The sequence below is a fragment of the Pseudophryne corroboree genome, chromosome 5 (genome assembly GCF_028390025.1).
Source record: "Pseudophryne corroboree isolate aPseCor3 chromosome 5, aPseCor3.hap2, whole genome shotgun sequence".
Classification (NCBI taxonomy): Eukaryota; Metazoa; Chordata; class Amphibia; order Anura; family Myobatrachidae; genus Pseudophryne; species Pseudophryne corroboree.
In genome coordinates this window covers 265,284,547-265,303,980 of record NC_086448.1, presented here as the reverse complement: position 1 = coordinate 265,303,980, position 19,434 = coordinate 265,284,547, and the positions used below count along the sequence as shown (strand labels likewise).

Here is a 19,434-nt window from a genome sequence, read left to right as displayed (position 1 = left end):
TTAGGAATAGGTTCTTTCCCACTTCGTGTTATTGTAATTATTCCCAATCTAAATCTAAAGGTGTGGCCATCCTTTATGCTAAACATTTACCTGTTTCCAATGTGGTGGCCCACAGGTTGGAGGAGGGGAGATGCCTCTTACTTATATGCTCTATTTTTAACACGACCTTTACAATTGTTAATATATATTGCTCCCAATCAAGGTCAACCTGCCTTCCTCGAGGCTATTATGGACAGGGTTGATGCGCTGAAACAGGGGATCCTGATTGTGGGGGGAGACTTCAACTGGGCCCTCGATTACACCCTAGACACCTCCTCCGAGTCCCCGTTGGTGCGTCACCGCTTGTCCAGGAAGATGAGACGCCTCCTTCACGTCCATCAGCTGTCCGACGTCTGGCGCATATTTCACCATCTGACCGGGATTATACATATTATTCGGTTCCTCATTGTTCATAGGCTAGACTGTATTCTACTTGACCACAGACACCTGTCCCTGGCTTGCGATGCTTCCATAGGCCAGATGACATGGTCCGATCACGCTCCGGTCAGACTGGACATTTCCATCGGACCCCCTCCTGCTCAGCGACGCTCGTGGCGCTTTAACGAGTCTCTATTGCACGACCCGTACTGTAAAGCCCAACTTGAGGATGCCATTGATATGTATATTGATTGTAATGTCTCCCCTGATGTCTCTGACTTGACAATTTGGGAGGCTCATAAATGTGTAATCCGGGGAAAGTGCATTCAATTGGGCTCCTATTTAAAGAAACAACGTTTGGGCCAAATTGAGGGACTTCTGCGGCAAATTGAATCCCTAGAAACCGCCCATAAGGCCTCTCTCTCCCCTGACACCTATGTAGATTTGGTCGCGGCCCGTTCGTCCGTGAATAAATTGCTATTAGATAAAGTGAAATTCTCCTTTCGGAAGTGTCGCAATCGGTATTACCGCTGGGGCAACAAGCCGGGCAAAATGCTTGCCAGGGCTTTACGTACCCAGAGGGCGCTCTCATTTATGCCCTCCATAAAGGACGCACAAGGCCGTCTTTTCCACGACACGGACCAAATTGCGGAGACATTCTGTTCATACTACACCTCCCTCTACAATCTCCCCTCCCCCGATTCGGCTAGCGATCGGTCGCGCGACGTGGACGCTTACCTTACAAAGATCGGCTTCCCTAAACTCTCGGTAGATGCCGGGGAGGAGTTGGAAAAGCCCTTTACTTCCCAAGAACTCGATGATGCCATTAAATCCACTCCTTCTGGAAAGAGCCCTGGCCCTGACGGTTTTACCATCAATTATTAAAAAGCCTTTAGGGATAAATTGTCCCCTCTCCTCTTAGACGCATGCAACACAGTCTCCGATACTAACCCTTTTTCTAGGCAATCCTTTGAGGCCCACATCACGGTCATCCCTAAGGAAGGCAAGGACCCCTCCCTGTGTCCCAGCTACCTGCCTATATCCCTTCTCAATGCTGACGTTAAGCTCTTCGCCAAGCTCCTTGCTAATAGGCTCAGGTCCCTCCTACCCTCCCTTATACATAATGACCAAGTGGGGTTTGTCCCTGGTCGAGAGGCGAAGGACAATACGTCTAAGATCATAGCTCTTATACACTACGTTTCCTCAAAGGACTCCCCGACGATCTTACTATCTGCTGACGCTGAAAAGGCGTTCGATAGAATTGACTGGGGTTTTATGGCTGGGGTGTTGAGACACATGGGACTGAATCCGACTTGCTTGCATCGCGTCCTAGCCCTTTACGCCTCCCCTTCGGCCAGAATTGTGATTAACGGTTCCTTGTCCGGATCGTTCGATATTAATAATGGGACTAGGCAGGGCTGCCCCCTGTCCCCCATGATTTTTATTCTCTGCATGGAGGCCTTAGCTAGGGCGATTAGGCTTAATCCAAATATTTCTGGGATCAGGCTCCAGGATGATGAATACAAACTTGCCCTCTTCGCCGATGATTTACTGGCTACAATCACAAACCCTACGGTCTCCTTGCCTAATTTAATGTATGAGTTTAAGCTCTTTGGCGAGCTCTCTAATTTTAAAATAAATTATTCAAAATCAGTGGCCCTGAATCTTAATGCCCCGCCTGCCCTGGTATCAGGACTTAAAGCGGCACTCCCCTTCACCTGGCACACCTCTCAATTGAAATACTTGGGGACTATCATTACCAGGGATCTTTCACGTCTTTTCAATTCTAACGTTACCTCCCTCCTAACTAAACTTCGTGCAGACCTCCAGTCCTGGACTTCCAAGTTTTTCTCCTGGCTAGGCAGACTGGGTATTCTCAAGATGAATTCCCTCCCTAAAATCTTGTATCTATTGTAGACCCTACCGATCAAAATTCCTCCAACATGGTTCCGGGAGGTCCAACTGCTATTTAGATAATTTATCTGGGGAGGCAAGAGGCCGCGCTTGAAATTTTCCATGATGGTTAGGCAGAGAGACAAAGGTGGCCTTCGCCTGCCAGATATACAAGGCTACTATCGAGCCTGCCATCTCCAAAGGATTCTTTGGTGGTCTAGAGCTGTACCATCGAAACAATGGGTGCAGATAGAGAGTCAGGTGCTCCCGTCACCAATTGCTGTCGCTCCGTGGATGCATGCCCTCCCTGCCATTTTCCATCCCACTGTAGGCCCCACTTTGACTTGTTGGAAAGCGATTAGAAAATCCCCCTCTGTTTCCTCGCCGACTTCCGCTTACATGTCCTTTTCATTTAATGAACTATTTCCCCCTGGTATGGCCACGCGGGCCTTCCAGTCTTGGTATGACTTAGGACTCTGGAGGGTCGGACAGCTGATGGATGGGGGTGGGGTTGTCTCCTTTTCGAATCTACAAGAGAAATGGCATTTGCCGCCCAGAGACTTTTGACGTTATCTGCAAGTACGCCACTTTTTGGTGTCTCAGGGCTATCCTGAAGGGAGGCCCCCAGCCCTCACGCCGTTTGAACGCCTCTGCGACAGCCCGTCGCCCCCGCCCCTCTCTATCTCCTTGATATACAACCTTCTATTGACAGACTCCAGCTCAACTCTCCCTCCCTTTACTGAGACGTGGGATACAAATCTCGGCAGGGAACTTGGCGAAGACGTTTAGGAGAAAATATTGAAACTGGCTCATGCTTGCTCCCCTAGTACACTGCTAGTAGAGACCCAGTACAAATTGATCTCTCAGTGGTATAGATGCCCTGATATTCTTTCTAAGATGGGTCTTGGACTCCCTAATACCTGTTTGCGCTGCTCTTCTGGCCCCGGGAACCCGCTCCATATATGGTGGTCGTGCCCCTTGCTCCAACCCTACTGGAAGGAGATACTTTCACTTTCTGCTGAAATTATGGGTGAAGAGGTACCAACGGACCCCCTGTTTTGGCTGTTTCACTACTCGTCCAAACCCCTCTCGAGCTATAAACACTCCTTATTATGCCATCTCAACAATGCCGCCAAGGCGGTGATTCCTGTCCACTGGCGATCCTCTTCCCCTCCAACTGTTAGAGATTGGTTGAATAGAGTAGATCTTTATATGGATTTGGATGAAATAATGGCATCTGCTGATGGGGGCTATTCATCCTTCAGGGATACGTGGGCTCGATGGCTACTTTTTAAAGATTCCCCAACCTTTAGGTCCATCCTCGCCTCCAGTTCTCCCACGTCCTCTTAGACACTTCCCCACCTCAATGTACTGCTTCCTGTTGTGTGGTAAGCAAGAGACTCGCGCTGTGGACCGGGTGATTCTGATTCTTGTTCTTATCCTTTCCCCCTTCTTTTTCTCCTCTACCTCTTTCCTTATCTTTTCTTTCTTCTTCTTCTTTATTTTGTTCTTGTTTTGGGTTAAAAAGGTTAACAAGATATGTTTGACTATTAAATTATACCATTCTATGTGTTCGAGCTGTTATAAAACATTGAGTACATGCTCTCCTGTTATTGGCCACGGGAGCTAGACAGGCCTGCAGTTGTATTACGACACTATTTTTTATTGCGACAGTCTGTATTTTAACCGTTTGTTATTGCTACTAATTTTTTCAATAAACATATTTTGTACCAAGAAGTGAAATCGGCCTATAGCTCGTGCAATTAGTCGGGTCCTTTCCCTGTTTGGGTAGTACAATAATCACAGATTTAAGGGAATCTGCATGGAAGCTTTTATTAAAGACTACGACCAGGGGGGGGGGGGGGGGGGGGTAAACCTGAGAAGGACTTGTAATACAACGTGGGGTAGCCATCGGGGCCTGGCGCTTTGGACGGTTTCTGAGTTCTCAAGGCTGCTTCGAATTCTTCGACTGAGATGGGGGAATTCAGTTTACTAACAGCTAAGTCTGATAGTTTGGGGAGGCTACAAGTATCTAAAAAGTCTTAGACTTCTGCGGACGGTAGATTTGGGCCTGCCGCAGGTTCTCTGAAGTTGTAAAGAGATTTATAATAAGTGTAAAAGGATTTGTTAATGGAACCCGGGTCATAACTAAGGCATTCGAACCATTCCTAAGTGCCAGGATGGTCTGTGAGGCCTTCTTTGCTCTAAGCTTAGCCGCTAATAACAAATCAGTCTTGTTACTCTGTTCATAAAAGTTCTGATTCAGGAATCTAAGGGATTTCTCTGTACGTTCCGCAAGGAGGGACTGAAGCTTCCCTCTAATACTCTGAATCTGACTAAGGATATGTGGAGAATGGGAGAGCTTATGAGTTTGTTCAAGTAGTTGCAGTTGGTAGGTGAGAGTCACAAATCTCGCTCTGTTGCTTTTTTCTATATGTGGCATATTTTATCATGGCCCCTCTAACAACGGCTTTATGTGCCTCCCAGACAGTAGGAAGGGGGAAGGTCCTCTATTTGGGACCTGATATGGTCCTTGAAGTGTGGGATGCGGAGAAGAGTCTCATTCAGTCTCCATGTAGTGCGGCCACCCGGAGAGCCTAGAGGATTGATGGAAGCCAAAACTATCGAATGGTCGGACCAAACTTTAGCAATAATATCTACTGCCAATAATGCCTGCAGTATCCCACTGCAACCAAGAATCATGTCAATACGTGAATATGAGCCATGGGGGTTAGAGAAAAAAGTGTAATCCCTGGAAGTCGGGTAATGGGTCCGCCAAGTGTCAAAGAGGTCAGCCTCGGCCATGTATTTCTTAAGATTCCCCTGAGGTTGGCGTGGAGTAGGAAAATGGCGTGGACTACTTCTATCCAACTCAGGGGAAATTACAGAGTTAAAGTCCCTACCTACCAAGAGAATGCCCCTGCGAAGGGATTGTATTTCAACGAAGAGTTTACGGAAAAAGACATTCTGACCTATGTTAAGGGCAGATAGGTTCACCAGTGTCATAATTTGGGGACCCACCTGGCACATGATGATATACCGCCCTTCCTTATCAACTTTGGTAGAGAGGGTCTGGAATGGCACCGAAGCCCGTAACATTCTTTTTTGAAGTATGGGAGGAATACGGCATGGTGGGGAAGCGCCTAGAAACAAGTGAAGGGTGAGACCCTTGTTTAAAGTGAGTTTCTTGAAGAAACACAATGTCCTGAGACGTTTCTAGCAGACACTTGGAATTGGAGTCCACTTTAGATTCCACAGCGGCAGTGTGACTGGAGAAGGAGGTCAGATCATTGCATAGATCAGCAAATAGTTGCTGGAAACTTGAGTTAAGGGTTTTATTCAAGTCCGCCATCATGGCCTGAACGTCACTTTTAGTCGCAAAAGAGTCACCAGGCGTAATATCCGTACTGAGTGAGTCTACCGGAGAGGCGGCGGTGATTCGGAGGATACATGCGGCAGCGTTCGGGAGAGGTGTTGCATAATTCCCTGCTGGGAATTTTTTTGTTTTCCCCTTTATTGTTATTTTTGGACATAGAGGATTTCAAAAGATGTATAGTAAACAATCAAAGCAGTAGAGGTTCTAGGTGAATAAAAGGGGGGAGACTTCAGAACATATCAAGTAGGTACAGACTGCTTGCAATCAGGAAATACTGGAGTAATGGCTCCCACACCGCCCGGTTAGTAAAGGGCGACTGCAGGGCTCACACAGGGACCACTGTACCCCAGGATCTGAAGCCGAAGACAACTAAACCATAGAGTTGTACATGGTGGGCAGGGATCCCATATGGAGGCACAGGATACACTCCTATGAGCACAGAGGTTTTCCCCGCAAATTTTCCAAACGAGGTGGCAGGGCACCACGCTGGCAGCATACAGATGCAAATGCCGCCAGACACTAATGGCAGGTCTGGGTAGCAGTTACAAGGGTTAGCAGCAGAGTTGCAGTAACACTAAGGTGTTTTTGAGAGAGCTGCATTAAAAAATGCTGTAAGAGGGAAGATAGGGCATTCACACATGGTCTCTTTATATGGGGTTCCAAGACAAGGCAGCAGACTTAACTTCCGGATCCAGATCAAAAGATGGAGGCTGCAGACAAATGTGTCAGAAGGGCTAACACTTATCATAAACACTTGTCAGTACCACAGTTTCAATAGAATATAGAGGCAGCAGCACATAGCCCACTGCACTATGGAAGTTCTGGTACACAAAAGGGAGGAGGGGGGAGCAGCAGGAGTGCAGCTTTACCCTTCCTGCACTCACCGCCCTCCGGTCAGACTGATGTCCCGGTAATCAGCAGGAGCCTGGGCCCAGGTCCTGCAGACAGTGTGCACGGATCCCCCGTAGGCAGCCCGAAGCCCAGCTTCCTCCAAGATGGCCGCTGCCCGCGAACCCCAGCGGGGACCGTTTCCAGCAGACTAAACCTTGGGGACGGCAGCGTGAGGAGACCAGCACCACTTCAGTGCTACACAGACACCTAGTAGCAGCGACGCAGCATGGAATGGAGACCCATGATGTAGGTGCCCGTTGGGTCCCAGCAGGAGGCAGCCAAATCCAAGTCCCAGCCCCAGTGAGGTGAGAAGACCACAACCTGCAAGGACAAGTAAACCCGTCCTCTGGCTACGCAGCACGATCTCACCCACTCAGGGCGATGAAGGCAGACTAGGGTAACTGGTATGGGGACTCAGGCGGGTCTGACCCGTGAGAAAAGGGGTACAGTTGTTGGAGTCCGTCAGAGCTCTCCCCAGGCACCCCTCCCCATCCATTACCTTTTAACATTAAATCCTCTGTCTTTGTCAAAGCCCTTCCAGTGACATTTCCTCCAGAGCCTGGATACCGTGGAGTTGAAGCTGCAACTGCACTGGAAATCTATGGGCAGGTAAGGGCGTGGGGATCCTGTGGAAGCTGTTGGTAACCAGCGGGTACCCCACTCTGGAAACGAGGCGGACCCACCTGAGCAGCGATGGCTCCTCCTGGAGTGGCACTGCTCCATAACTGCCCCCCTCAGGAGAGGCAGAGAGAATCAGCACGTTATGGGGAGAATTGAATTAGGGGCAAGTTTGGTCCTGCAAGGCGAATTCTCTGCAATTTCGCTTTGCGAGTTACATTTTAGTACATATTCCTTTTTCAGAGTAAATTCACCTGTGTCAAGAATCGCCACCAGACGCAATGCGTGCACTTTGCTACAGAGGTTATGTGTGCTTCCATGCTGTCCCTGCACAGCGATCCCAGCAAGGCATGCTAATTCCAGTTCAAGCTCTCCACAGTGCTCTATTCACTCTTCACTTTCCCATAATTTGGGCCTACTTCATCCACACCAGAGTTCCCTCCAAAATTCAGACATGGGCGCCGCCATGACCGCTGATTCCCCAACCACAGACTCTGCAGTGGTCACCCGACTGCACACCAATCCGCTGCTGTACTCTTGCCTAACCAATCCCTGGAATAGTATCGGTCATCTGACCAGTTCCTCCAATAATCGCTCTCCAAGGTGGATATAAGGATTGCACAGACAACCAGCAAGTCACTTGAACAATGTTCAATGTTCATTGAGCTATGTCCCTTGGCTCCAGACTCTGAACTCCTGCAGCTTGTGGTAGTACTCTGTCTGTACCATCGGTTCCAATTCAAAATCCTGAACCATCAGTTCCAGTTCAATAATCCGGTACCATCGGTCCCAGTCCGATAATCCTGTACCATCGGTCCCAGTCCGATAATCCTGTACCATTACTGCCTATCCGATAACCTGAATCATAACTGCCTGTCAGATAACCTGTACCTTTGCCTCCTGCCTGATAACTTGTGCCATCAGCCCAAGTTTTTCTATTTGTGCCACTGGTGAAGTACCTTCAGTCTACTACTCTACTGAGGTCCGCAGACACCTATACTGGGAAACCCAAGCAGAGGGCCGCGACCTGCCCATCGAGTGCAGTGAAACCCAACTCCCCTTGCGAGGTTCCCTGCACAAGACCACTGGTGAGTTAGAGACCGCGCCTCTGTCTTAGGTATTAGTCAATTGCCAAGTACGATGGGTACTGTGACCTCATCACCAACCATCAGTACTTGCTAGTAGCCGCCTCCTGTAGTGCTCCATTTTCTTGCTCATGTGCAAGAATCATCGGAGACCTCCAAGGTTCTACTTCGCAGTGTCCATCACTTGCCCACTGTGGTCACAGCCGGGAACACAAATTCTCACAGACCTGACAGTCTGTTTTTGTTCGCACCCTCCCTGAGCAGGTGAAAAGATAGGGACATTTTCAAAAAGCTTAACTGGCCAATAATTATACAGTATGTCTTCCTGGAATAAAAATATAAATGGCCTCAAAGTACCCCAAAATCAGCTTTGTTGTTAGTTTATGCACCCCAAATTTAATTTAATTATAAATTTTAATGAAAAATAACGGATTTTTTCAAATAATTTTTTTTTAAAATATACGTGGCCTCAAATGACCCCCAAATCACCTCTTTTTCAACCTTTTTTTTTTTTACATTTTTCATTACTTTCCTTTGTAATGAAACTAAATTCGTAAGTTTTACATTATTTTACTTTTTTTTAGTGCACAAATCAGCCATTTGACACCAGGTACAGTAGTTTCCTTATGACCACTAGCAGTTTTCTATATGATTCTGCTAAAAAGTTGTCACTTTTTGGGGTTCTAGGAAGGACTCCCCACTTTTTTATGTTATTTTCCCAATTCGCTTTTTGGACAAAATTTGCAAGAGTAGTGCGAATTGCCATTTCCAATTGAATTGTGCAAATCTTGGATGCACGCATGAAGACGAAGTGTGCAAATTTATAGGCAAAGTGTGCGAGTTTAACGGCTTTTGCAAACTCGTACCTAGAGATTCTATTCAGATCTGATCGTAGAACGTAAATTTAGCACATCTACGATCAGTTTCTCAGAAATGTGGGGGGACTCCAAGCACAGGGCTAGTCCGTCCCACATCTCTGGCTCTAACCCCCCCCCCCCCTTCCCAGGTAGGGTGCAAAATAATTGCACAGCAGCGATGATTTGCACCCGCTGAGTAGGTCCCTGCCAGCGCAGATCCACTACTCGCCGCGTGGCGGGTTGCAGCGGCTGCATGTGACGTCACACAGACGCCGCAGCCCATCCCCACAATGGCCCGGACACGCCTCCGTTGTCCGGACCATGTCCCGACAACAGCTCACTCCACATAGGGATCCAGACTGCGATCGCTGCAGCGATCCACTCTGAATTAGGCCCCTAATTCAATTGCACCCTATGTGTGCAGTCTCTATTGCAGGATGAACCCCATGATAAGCCCCATAAAGTCAGAGTGATAACTACAGAGTACCCACATATCAATGCAGCAGCCAAGATAGCTGCAGGCAGAAATGGCTATTCTGGAGAGATGAACCTATAACAATTATAGAAAGAGTGAGGCAACAGAATAGCCCCAGTGATGAAGGAAGGGCAGAGAGGCCCTTTATAAGGGGACAGGAGCCCCTGATGGCAAGTGAAATGAGGGGAGAGTCCCAATACATAAGCCCCATGCCATCAGGGGATCCAGTCTCTAGGTCGACAGTAACTAGGTCGACCACTATTGGTCAACAGTAACTAGGTCAACAGTCTCTAGGTCGACATGTTCTAGGTCAAAAGGTCGACATGAGTTTTTCACAATTTTTTTATTTTTTTTAACCTTTTCATACGTAACGATCCACGTGGACTACAATTGTGAACGGTAACCTGTGCCGAGCGCAGCGGTAGTGGAGCGAGGCACCTTGCCCAAAGCATGGCGAGCCATGCAAGTTGAAACGGTGCACTAATTGGGGTTCCCGGTCACTCTACGAAGAAAACGACACAAAAAACCCATTAAAAACTCATGTCGACCTTTTGACCTGTCGACCTAGACCATGTCGACCTAAAAACCCTGTTGACCTAGTTACTGTCGACCAATAGTGGTCGACCTAGTTACTATCTACCTTCCATACCACACCGGCCTTGGGATAGGAACTGTTGCCCACTGGGATGAGAGGGCAGGCACAGCATATATTCCAGCGTGAGGGGAGACTCCCCACACATAAATATCTCAGTAGCTGGACTAGAAGAGAATATTGATACCGCTAGCCCTGTAACTCGAGGAGGAAGAGAGAGGCAGGTCTATGGGGAGAGTTAAGATCTCGTTCCAAAATCCTCAGTAACCAGTGCACATTTCTGCAATTCTGCCACTGACCAATGTACACTAGCAGAGATCTAGGGGAACCTGCGCACACTGAGAGATATTAACTAATCAGACACAATTTTGCCCTTTGCCTTGTCCTTAATTTATTCAAATAAACTAATTGACAAAGGAACCTTATTACTCCACACAGTGCTGGGAATGTTATTTGATGTGTGCATCTGCCCCATATATGACATGGATACCCACGGGAACATGATCCTGCCACATTTAATTGTAGGATCAATCACTTATAGAAACTATGGTCCTGTTTGCTGCACAATGGTCATGGACATTCATTTTGAAACAAGTGACTGTACCTACCGCTAGGGGCCATGACACACAGGTCAGCATTCTGTAGATCCGGAAGATGTTCACCACATACAAGATAATTATTAATATCATGAAGCAAATTGTAATCACTTCAAAATATCGGTAAGCACTGTATTCTGGCCAGTCAGTGAACCTCACACAAAGAAAGGCGATCAGCAAACACAGCTAAAAGAAAATAAAAAGGATAAAACAATAAATTACAGTTACTCTTACAACATGAAAGTTACAAGAACACTTTTTTTAATTTAGAATAACTTAATACTTTGCTCTTCTCAACTGTTGCAATGTAAAAAACACCTGTATATCTGTTTTAGCCCTAAGACGCTTTTTTTTTATTATTCAGAGCCTTAAACCGTATGCTAAAATAAATTCTATTCTAATCTACGTGTCCAGAATTGTTTGCATGGATATTGGCATTTGCCTTCATTTGGAGCACAATGGGGTTCATTCCGAGTTGATCGCTAGCTGCATTCGTTCGCTGTGCAGCGATGAGGCTAAAAAACGGCACTTCTGCGCATGCGTACGCAGCGAAATGTGCATGCGCAACGTACTATTACAACGAACGATGTAGTTTCACACAGGGTCTAGAGAAGCTTTTCAGTCGCACTGGCTGCCGCAGAGTGATTGACATGAAGTGGGCGTTTCTGGGTGTCAACTCACCGTTTTCAGGGAGTGTTTGAAAAACGCAGGCATGGCTGGGTGAATGCAGGGCGTGTTTGTGACGCCAAATCCGGAACTGAATGGGCTGAAGTGATCGCAAGCGCTGAGTAGGTTTGAAGCTACTCTGAAACTGCACAAAATTATTTTGTAGCCGCACAGCGATCCTTTCGTTCGCACTTCTGCTAAGCTAAAATACACTCCCAGTGGGCGGCGGCATAGCGTTTGCACGGTTGCTAAAAACTGCTAGCGAGCGATTAACTCGGAATGACCACCATTGATCTGCATGCTGTCTAATGCATTTTAGTTCTTTCAAAGCATGTCACTGTACTTTAAAAAAAGACCATTCGTATATAGAGGAGTGTAAGGAGTGTATACTCACAGGTGTGGATCATTAGAGCTACACTAAAAAGGTCTACACTCAATAGGTCGACATGCATTAGGTTGACAGAGTCAAAAGTTTGACATGGAATACGTAGACAGTACAAAAGTTCGAGAGTTTCAAAAGCTCAAAACAAAAAAAGGTTGACACATTTTTCTGCCACAAAAAAGCCTCATTAGTGTACCGCTTCACTCGCCATGCTCGGGACAAGGTGCCTCACTGTGCTCTGCACAGGTTACTATACCCAATTGTAGTCCACGTGTTTGGTAAAGCATGAAAATGTTGGAAAAAAATATAAATACAAAAACAAAACTTGTGACAACCATATATGTGTTGACCATTGTCCTGTCCACCTTTTTAACTGTCTAACTTTTACATGACGACCTTTTGACCATGTTGACCCTGTCGACCATTAGTGGTTGACCTATTGATTATAGACCTTTTTAGTGTAGATCTACAGACCGTATACCTATACTCATTATCAGTTACAGAGAGTGGCTACTGCAGATTTTTGGCTGTTCTTTTTTTGCATTCACGTCTATGCCCCGAAACGCCCATTTCTGCAGCCCTGCTCACAGTAGCACCACCGGTGGATCCACACAGTGCGCCATTGTGTCCGGCATCGACACTTGCACCTGAAATGCAGTGTCTCCGCCTGACTATGGGGGATGTAGCTGGAATCCCAGGGGCCGGAATCCCGACCACCAAAATACTCCGCCACAGCTATTCCTACTCATGGGTGTCCACAACTCCCATGGAGTGGGAACAGAACCTGTGGCGCGCAAAGCGAGCCACCGAGCCTGCAACGAGCTCCATTCCATTCGCCCCTCTGCCGGCATTCTGACGGTCGGGATTCCAGCGTCTGTATTTTGACCATCGGGCTTACGACCACCGGGATTCCGTACCCAACCAAACTATGGCCTCTGTAGTACGGCTATGCATCTGAAAACGCAGCCCACATGCACTGACATGCCTGCCACACTCTCATAACACGCCCATGATAGGGACACCCAGGAACACCCATTGCTTTGCTTCTTAAGTTCTGATACCAGCTCTCCAATACGTAATAGTGTCTAACTAGCAAAACACTGCTAGTAAAAGCATCACCCTTCAAAATATCAGGCATAAACCTAATGAGAAGCCTCACCCCTAGGTGCCACCTATGGTGTTATTAGCAGTATTGTGTCAGCCATTCAATATTACATTTTACAATACTGTATTTTTAATAGTTTTAATGAATTGCTATATAAGGGGTATATTCAATTGAAGTCGAAAACTACTGTCTGTCGAAAAGACGGCAGTTTTCGACTTTTTAAGGTCGAATCCTGATTCGAACTATTCAAAATTTTCCTAAATTTTTCGTCACGTCGATGAATTTGACTTGTCGAAAAGCACGTGGATCGGTGAAATAGCTGCCAATCCACGTGCTTGTGTCGAACACGGGGCCAAAACCGACCATCTCAGTCCGACATCAAAACGATGTCGGACTGAGATGCGGACCCAGAGAAGGAGAGGGGGGGGGAGCCACAGGGAGACGGGGGGGTACAGCCGGCGGGCATACAGGGAGATCAGCGCTACAGTAGCGCTGCAGCTGGATGTCACTCAGCCGCCCGACCTCACAGCAGCTTCTACCCAGCTCCAGCACGCTGCTGGAGCTGGGTGGAAGCTGCCGTGAGGTCGGGCGGCTGAGTGACATCCTGCTGCAGCGCAACTGTAGCGCTGTTCTCCCTGTATGCCCGCCGGCTGTCCCCCCGCTGGCCCCCCCTTCTTCTCCTCTGCGTCCCATCTAAATTCAACTTGAAAAAGTTGAATTAAGATGGGATTGAATAGGGGTTGTCGGATCCATTCCGACAAATACATGTCGGAATGGATCCGACTTTAATTGAATATACCCCATAATCTTTTTGGAAAATTATTAGTCTGCACCACAAGCAGCATAAAAATAAGATTTTACTCACCGGTAAATCTATTTCTCGTAGTCCGTAGTGGATGCTGGGCTCCGTAAGGACCATGGGGAATAGCGGCTCCGCAGGAGACTGGGCACAACTAAAGAAAGCTTTAGGACTACCTGGTGTGCACTGGCTCCTCCCCCTATGACCCTCCTCCAGACGTCAGTTAGGATACTGTGCCTGGAAGAGCTGACACAATAAGGAAGGATTTTGAATCCCGGGTAAGACTCATACCAGCCACACCAATCACACCGTATAACTCGTGATATTATACCCAGTTAACAGTATGACAACAACGGAGCCTCTGCACAGATGGCTCTCAATAATAACCCTTTAGTTAACAATAACTATGTACAAGTATTGCAGACAATCCGCACTTGGGATGGGCGCCCAGCATCCACTACGGACTACGAGAAATAGATTTACCGGTGAGTAAAATCTTATTTTCTCTGACGTCCTAAGTGGATGCTGGGACTCCGTAAGGACCATGGGGATTATACCAAAGCTCCCAAACGGGCGGGAGAGTGCGGATGACTCTGCAGCACCGAATGAGCGAACTCCAGGTCCTCCTCAGCCAGGGTGTCAAACTTGTAAAATCTTGCAAATGTGTTTGACCCCGACCAAGTAGCAGCTCGGCAAAGTTGTAAAGCCGAGACCCCTCGGGCAGCCGCCCAAGAAGAGCCCACCTTCCTCGTGGAATGGGCTTTTACTGATCTAGGATGCGGCAGTCCCGCCGCAGAATGTGCAAGCTGAATTGTGCTACATATCCAGCGAGCAATAGTCTGCTTTGAATCAGTAGCACCCATCTTGTTTGGTGCGTAGAGGATAAACAGCGAGTCAGTTTTCCTGACTCCAGCCGTTCTGGAAACATAAATTTTCAGGGCCCTGACTACATCCAGCAACTTGGAATCCTCCAAGTCCCGAGTAGCCGCAGGCACCACAATAGGTTGGTTCAAATGAAACGCTGAAACCACCTTAGGCAGAAATTGGGGACGAGTCCTCAATTCCGCCCTATCCATATGGAAAATCAGATAAGGGCTTTTACATGACAAAGCCGCCAACTCTGACACACGCCTGGCCGAAGCCAGGGCCAATAGCATGACCACTTTCCACGTGAGATATTTTAACTCCACGTTGAGATCCCAAGGTGCCACTGGAGGCACAAAAGGAGGCTGAATATGCAGCACTCCTTTAACAAAAGTCTGAACTTCCGGCAGGGAAGCCAGTTCTTTTTGGAAGAAAATCGACAGAGCCGAAATCTGGACCTTAATGGACCCCAATTTGAGGCCCATAGTCACCCCTGACTGTAGGAAGTGCAGGAATCGACCCAGTTGAAATTCCTCCGTTGGGGCCTTCCTGGCCTCACACCAAGCAACATATTTTCGCCATATGCGGTGATAATGTTTTGCGGTCACGTCCTTCCTGGCTTTGATCAGCGTAGGAATGACTTCCTCCGGAATGCCCTTTTCCTTCAGGATCCGGTGTTCAACCGCCATGCCGTCAAACGCAGCCGCGGTAAGTCTTGGAACAGACAAGGCCCCTGCTGCAGCAGGTCTTGTCTGAGCGGTAGAGGCCATGGGTCCTCTGAGATCATTTCTTGAAGTTCTGGGTACCAAGCTCTTCTTGGCCAATCCGGAACAATGAGTATAGTTCTTACTCTTCTCCTTCTTATTATCCTCAGCACCCTTGGTATGAGAGGAAGAGGAGGAAACACATAAACCGACCGGTACAACCACGGTGTCACTAGAGCGTCCACCGCTATCGCCTGAGGGTCCCTTGACCTGGCGCAATAGTTTTCTAGCTTTTTGTTGAGGCGGGACGCCATCATGCCCACCTGTGGCCATTCCCATCGGTTTGTAATCAGCCGGAAGACTTCTGGATGAAGTCCCCACTCTCCCGGGTGGAGGTCGTGTCTGCTGAGGAAGTCTGCTTCCCAGTTGTCCACTCCCGGAATAAACACTGCCGACAGTGCTAACACGTGATTTCCCATCGGAGAATCCTCGTGGCTTCTGCCATCGCCATCCTGCTTCTTGTGCCGCCCTGTCTGTTTACATGGGCAACCGCCGTGATGTTGTCTGACTGAATCAGTACTGGCTGACTTTGAAGCAGGGGTCTTGCCTGACTTAGGGCATTGTAATTGGCTCTTAGTTCCAGAATATTTATGTGTAGGGACATATCCTGGCTTGACCATAGTCCCTGGAAATTTCTTCCCTGTGTGACAGCTCCCCAGCCTCGAAGGCTGGCGTCCGTGGTTACCAGGACCTAGTCCTGTATGCCGAATATGCGGCCCTCCAGAAGATGAGCACTCTGCAGCCACCACAGTAGAGACACCCTGGTCCTTGCAGACAGGGTTATCCTCTGATGCATCTGAAGATGCGATCCGGACCACTTGTCAAACAGATCCCACTGAAAGATCCGTGCATGGAACCTTCCGAACGGAATTGCTTCGTAAGAAGCTACCATCTTTCACAGGACTCGCGTGCAGTGGTGCACCGACACCTGTTTTGGTCTTAGGAGGTCTCTGACTAGCGATGACAACTCCTTGTCCTTCTCCTCCGGGAGAAACACCCTTTTCTGTTCTGTGTCCAGAACCATCCCCAGGAACAATAGACGTGTTGCAGGAACCAGCTGCGACTTTGGAATATTCAGGATCCAGCCGTGCTGTTGTAGCACCTGCCGAGCAAGTGCTACTCCGATCAACAACTGTTCCTTGGACCTCGCCTTTATCAGGAGATCGTCCAAGTACGGGATAATTATAACTCCCTTTTTTCGTAGGAGTATCATCATCTCGGCCATTACCTTGGTAAACACCCTCGGTGCCGTGGACAGACCAAACGGCAGCGTCTGGAATTGGTAATGACAGTCCTGTACCACAAATCTGAGGTACTCCTGGTGAGGAGAGTAAATGGGGACATGCAGGTAAGCATCCTTGATGTCCAGTGATACCATGTAATCCCCTTCCTCCAGGCTTGAGATAACCGCCCGGAGCGATTCCATCTTGAACTTGAACCGTTTTATATACGTGTTCAAAGATTTTAAATTTAAAATGGGTCTCACCGAACCGTCCGGTTTCGGTACCACAAACATTGTGGAATAGTAACCCCTCCCTTGTTGAAGGAGGGGTACCTTGACTATCACCTGCTGCGAATACAGCTTGTTAATTGCCTCTATCACAGCCTCCCTGTCCAAGGGAGACGTTGGCAAGGCAGATTTTAGGAAACGGCGAGGGGGAGACGTCTCGAATTCCAGCTTGTATCCCTGAGACACTACTTGTAGAATCCAGGGATCCACCTGTGAGCAAGCCCACTGATCGCTGAAGCACTTGAGACGGGCCCCCACCGCACCTGGCTCCGCCAGTGGAGCCCCAGCGTCATGCTGTGGACTTAGCGGAGGAAGCGGGGGAGGACTTTTGTTCCTGGGAACTGGCTGTATTTTGCAGCTTTTTCCCTCTACCTCTGCCTCTGGGCAGAAAGGACGCGCCTTTAACCCGCTTGCCTTTCTGGGGCCGAAAGGACTGTACCTGATAATACGGTGCTTTCTTTTGCTGTGAGGGGACATGGGGTAATAATGATGATTTTCCAGCTGTCGCTGTGGAAACTAGGTCCGAGAGACCATCCCCAAATAACTCCTCACCCTTGTAAGGCAAAACTTCCATGTGCCTTTTAGAATCTGCATCCCCTGTCCACTGCCGGGTCCATAAACCCCTTCTGGCAGAAATGGACAGTACATTTATTCTAGATGCCAGCCGGCAAATATCCCTCTGTGCATCTCTCATATACAGAACCGCGTCTTTTATATGCTCTATGGTTAGCAATATAGTGTCCCTGTATAAGGTATCAATATTTTCTGACAGGGAATCTGACCACGCAGCTGCAGCACTGCACATCCATGCTGAAGCAATAGCTGGTCGCAGTATAATGCCTGAGTGTGTATAAACAGACTTCAGGATAGCCTCCTGCTTTCTATCGGCAGGTTCCTTGAGGGCGGCCGTGTCCAGAGACGGCAGTGCCACCTTCTTTGATAGTCGTGTGAGCGCTTTATCCACCCTAGGGGGTGTCTCCCAGCGTAACCTGTCCTCTGGCGGGAAAGGGTACGCTATTAGTAACTTTTTAGAAATTACCAGTTTCTTATCAGGGGAAGCCCACGCTTCTTCACACACTTCATTTAATTTATCAGATGGGGGAAAAACCACTGGTAGTTTTTTCTCCCCAAACATTATACCCTTTTTTGTGGTACCTGGGGTAACATCAGAAATGTGCAAGACATTTTTCATTGCCGCAATCATATAACGGGTGGCTCTATTGGAATGTACAGTAGTCTCCTCGTCGTCGACACTGGAGTCGGTATCCGTGTCGACGTCTGTGTCTGCCATCTGAGGTAGCGGGCGTTTTAGAGCCCCTGATGGCTTTTGAGACGCATGGGCAGGCACGAGCTGAGAAGCCGGCTGTCCCACATCTGTTATGTCGTCAAATCTATTATGTAAAGAGTCGACACTGTCACGTAATTCCTTCCACATTACCATCCATTCAGGTGTCGGCCCCATAGGGGGTGACATCACATTTATCGGCACCTGCTCCGCCTCCACATAAGCCTCCTCATGAAACATGTCGACACAGCCGTACCGACACACCGCACACACACAGGAAATGCTCTGACTGAGGACAGGACCCCACAAAAGCCCTTTGGGGAGACAGAGGGAGAGTATGCCAGCACACACCAGAGCGCTATATAACACAGGGATTAACACTATAACTGAGTGATTTTTCCACTATAGCTGCTTATATATATGTAATACTGCGCCTAAATTTAGTGCCCCCCCTCTCTTTTTAACCCTTTGAGCCTGAAAACTACAGGGGAGAGCCTGGGGAGCTGTCTTCCAGCTGCACTGTGAAGAGAAAATGGCGCCAGTGTGCTGAGGGAGATAACCCGCCCCTAATTCAACTGACTTTCTCCCGCTTTTACTGGATCTCTGGCAGGGGTATTTTTACACCTATATAGCCTTCCTGACTATATATGGTGTAGATTTGCCAGCCAAGGTATATTATATTGCTGCTCAGGGCGCCCCCCCCCCCCCCCCAGCGCCCTGCACCCATCAGTGAGCGGAGTGTGAGGTGTGCATGAGGAGCAATGGCGCACAGCTGCAGTGCTGTGCGCTACTTTGTTGAAGACCGAAGTCTTCTGCCGCCGATTTTCCGGACCAACTTCTTGCTCTGTAAGGAGGACGGCGGCGCGGCTCCGGGACCGGACGATCGAGGTCGGGCCCTGTGTTCGATCCCTCTGGAGCTAATGGTGTCCAGTAGCCTAAGAAGCCCATGCTAGCTGCAAGCAGGTAGGTTCGCTTCTTCTCCCCTTAGTCCCTCGTAGCAGTGAGTCTGTTGCCAGCAGATCTCACTGAAAATAAAAAACCTAAACTATTACTTTCTTTCTAGGAGCTCAGGAGAGCCTCCTAGTGTGCATCCAGCTCGGCTGGGCACAAGATTCTAACGGACGTCTGGAGGAGGGTCATAGGGGGAGGAGCCAGTGCACACCAGGTAGTCCTAAAGCTTTCTTTAGTTGTGCCCAGTCTCCTGCGGAGCCGCTATTCCCCATGGTCCTTACGGAGTCCCAGCATCCACTTAGGACGTC

General features: G+C 48.4%; 1 protein-coding gene across 1 annotated transcript in view; it reads right to left on the bottom strand.

The window, feature by feature from the left end:
* CMTM7 (CKLF like MARVEL transmembrane domain containing 7) overlaps positions 1-19,434 on the bottom strand; it is a 102,308-nt gene that overhangs the window by 46,805 nt on the left and 36,069 nt on the right. Inside the window, exon 2 of the mRNA XM_063924869.1 lies at positions 10,813-10,986. Coding sequence (XP_063780939.1) covers positions 10,813-10,986 — 174 coding nt within the window. The remainder of the gene's footprint in view (positions 1-10,812; positions 10,987-19,434) is intronic.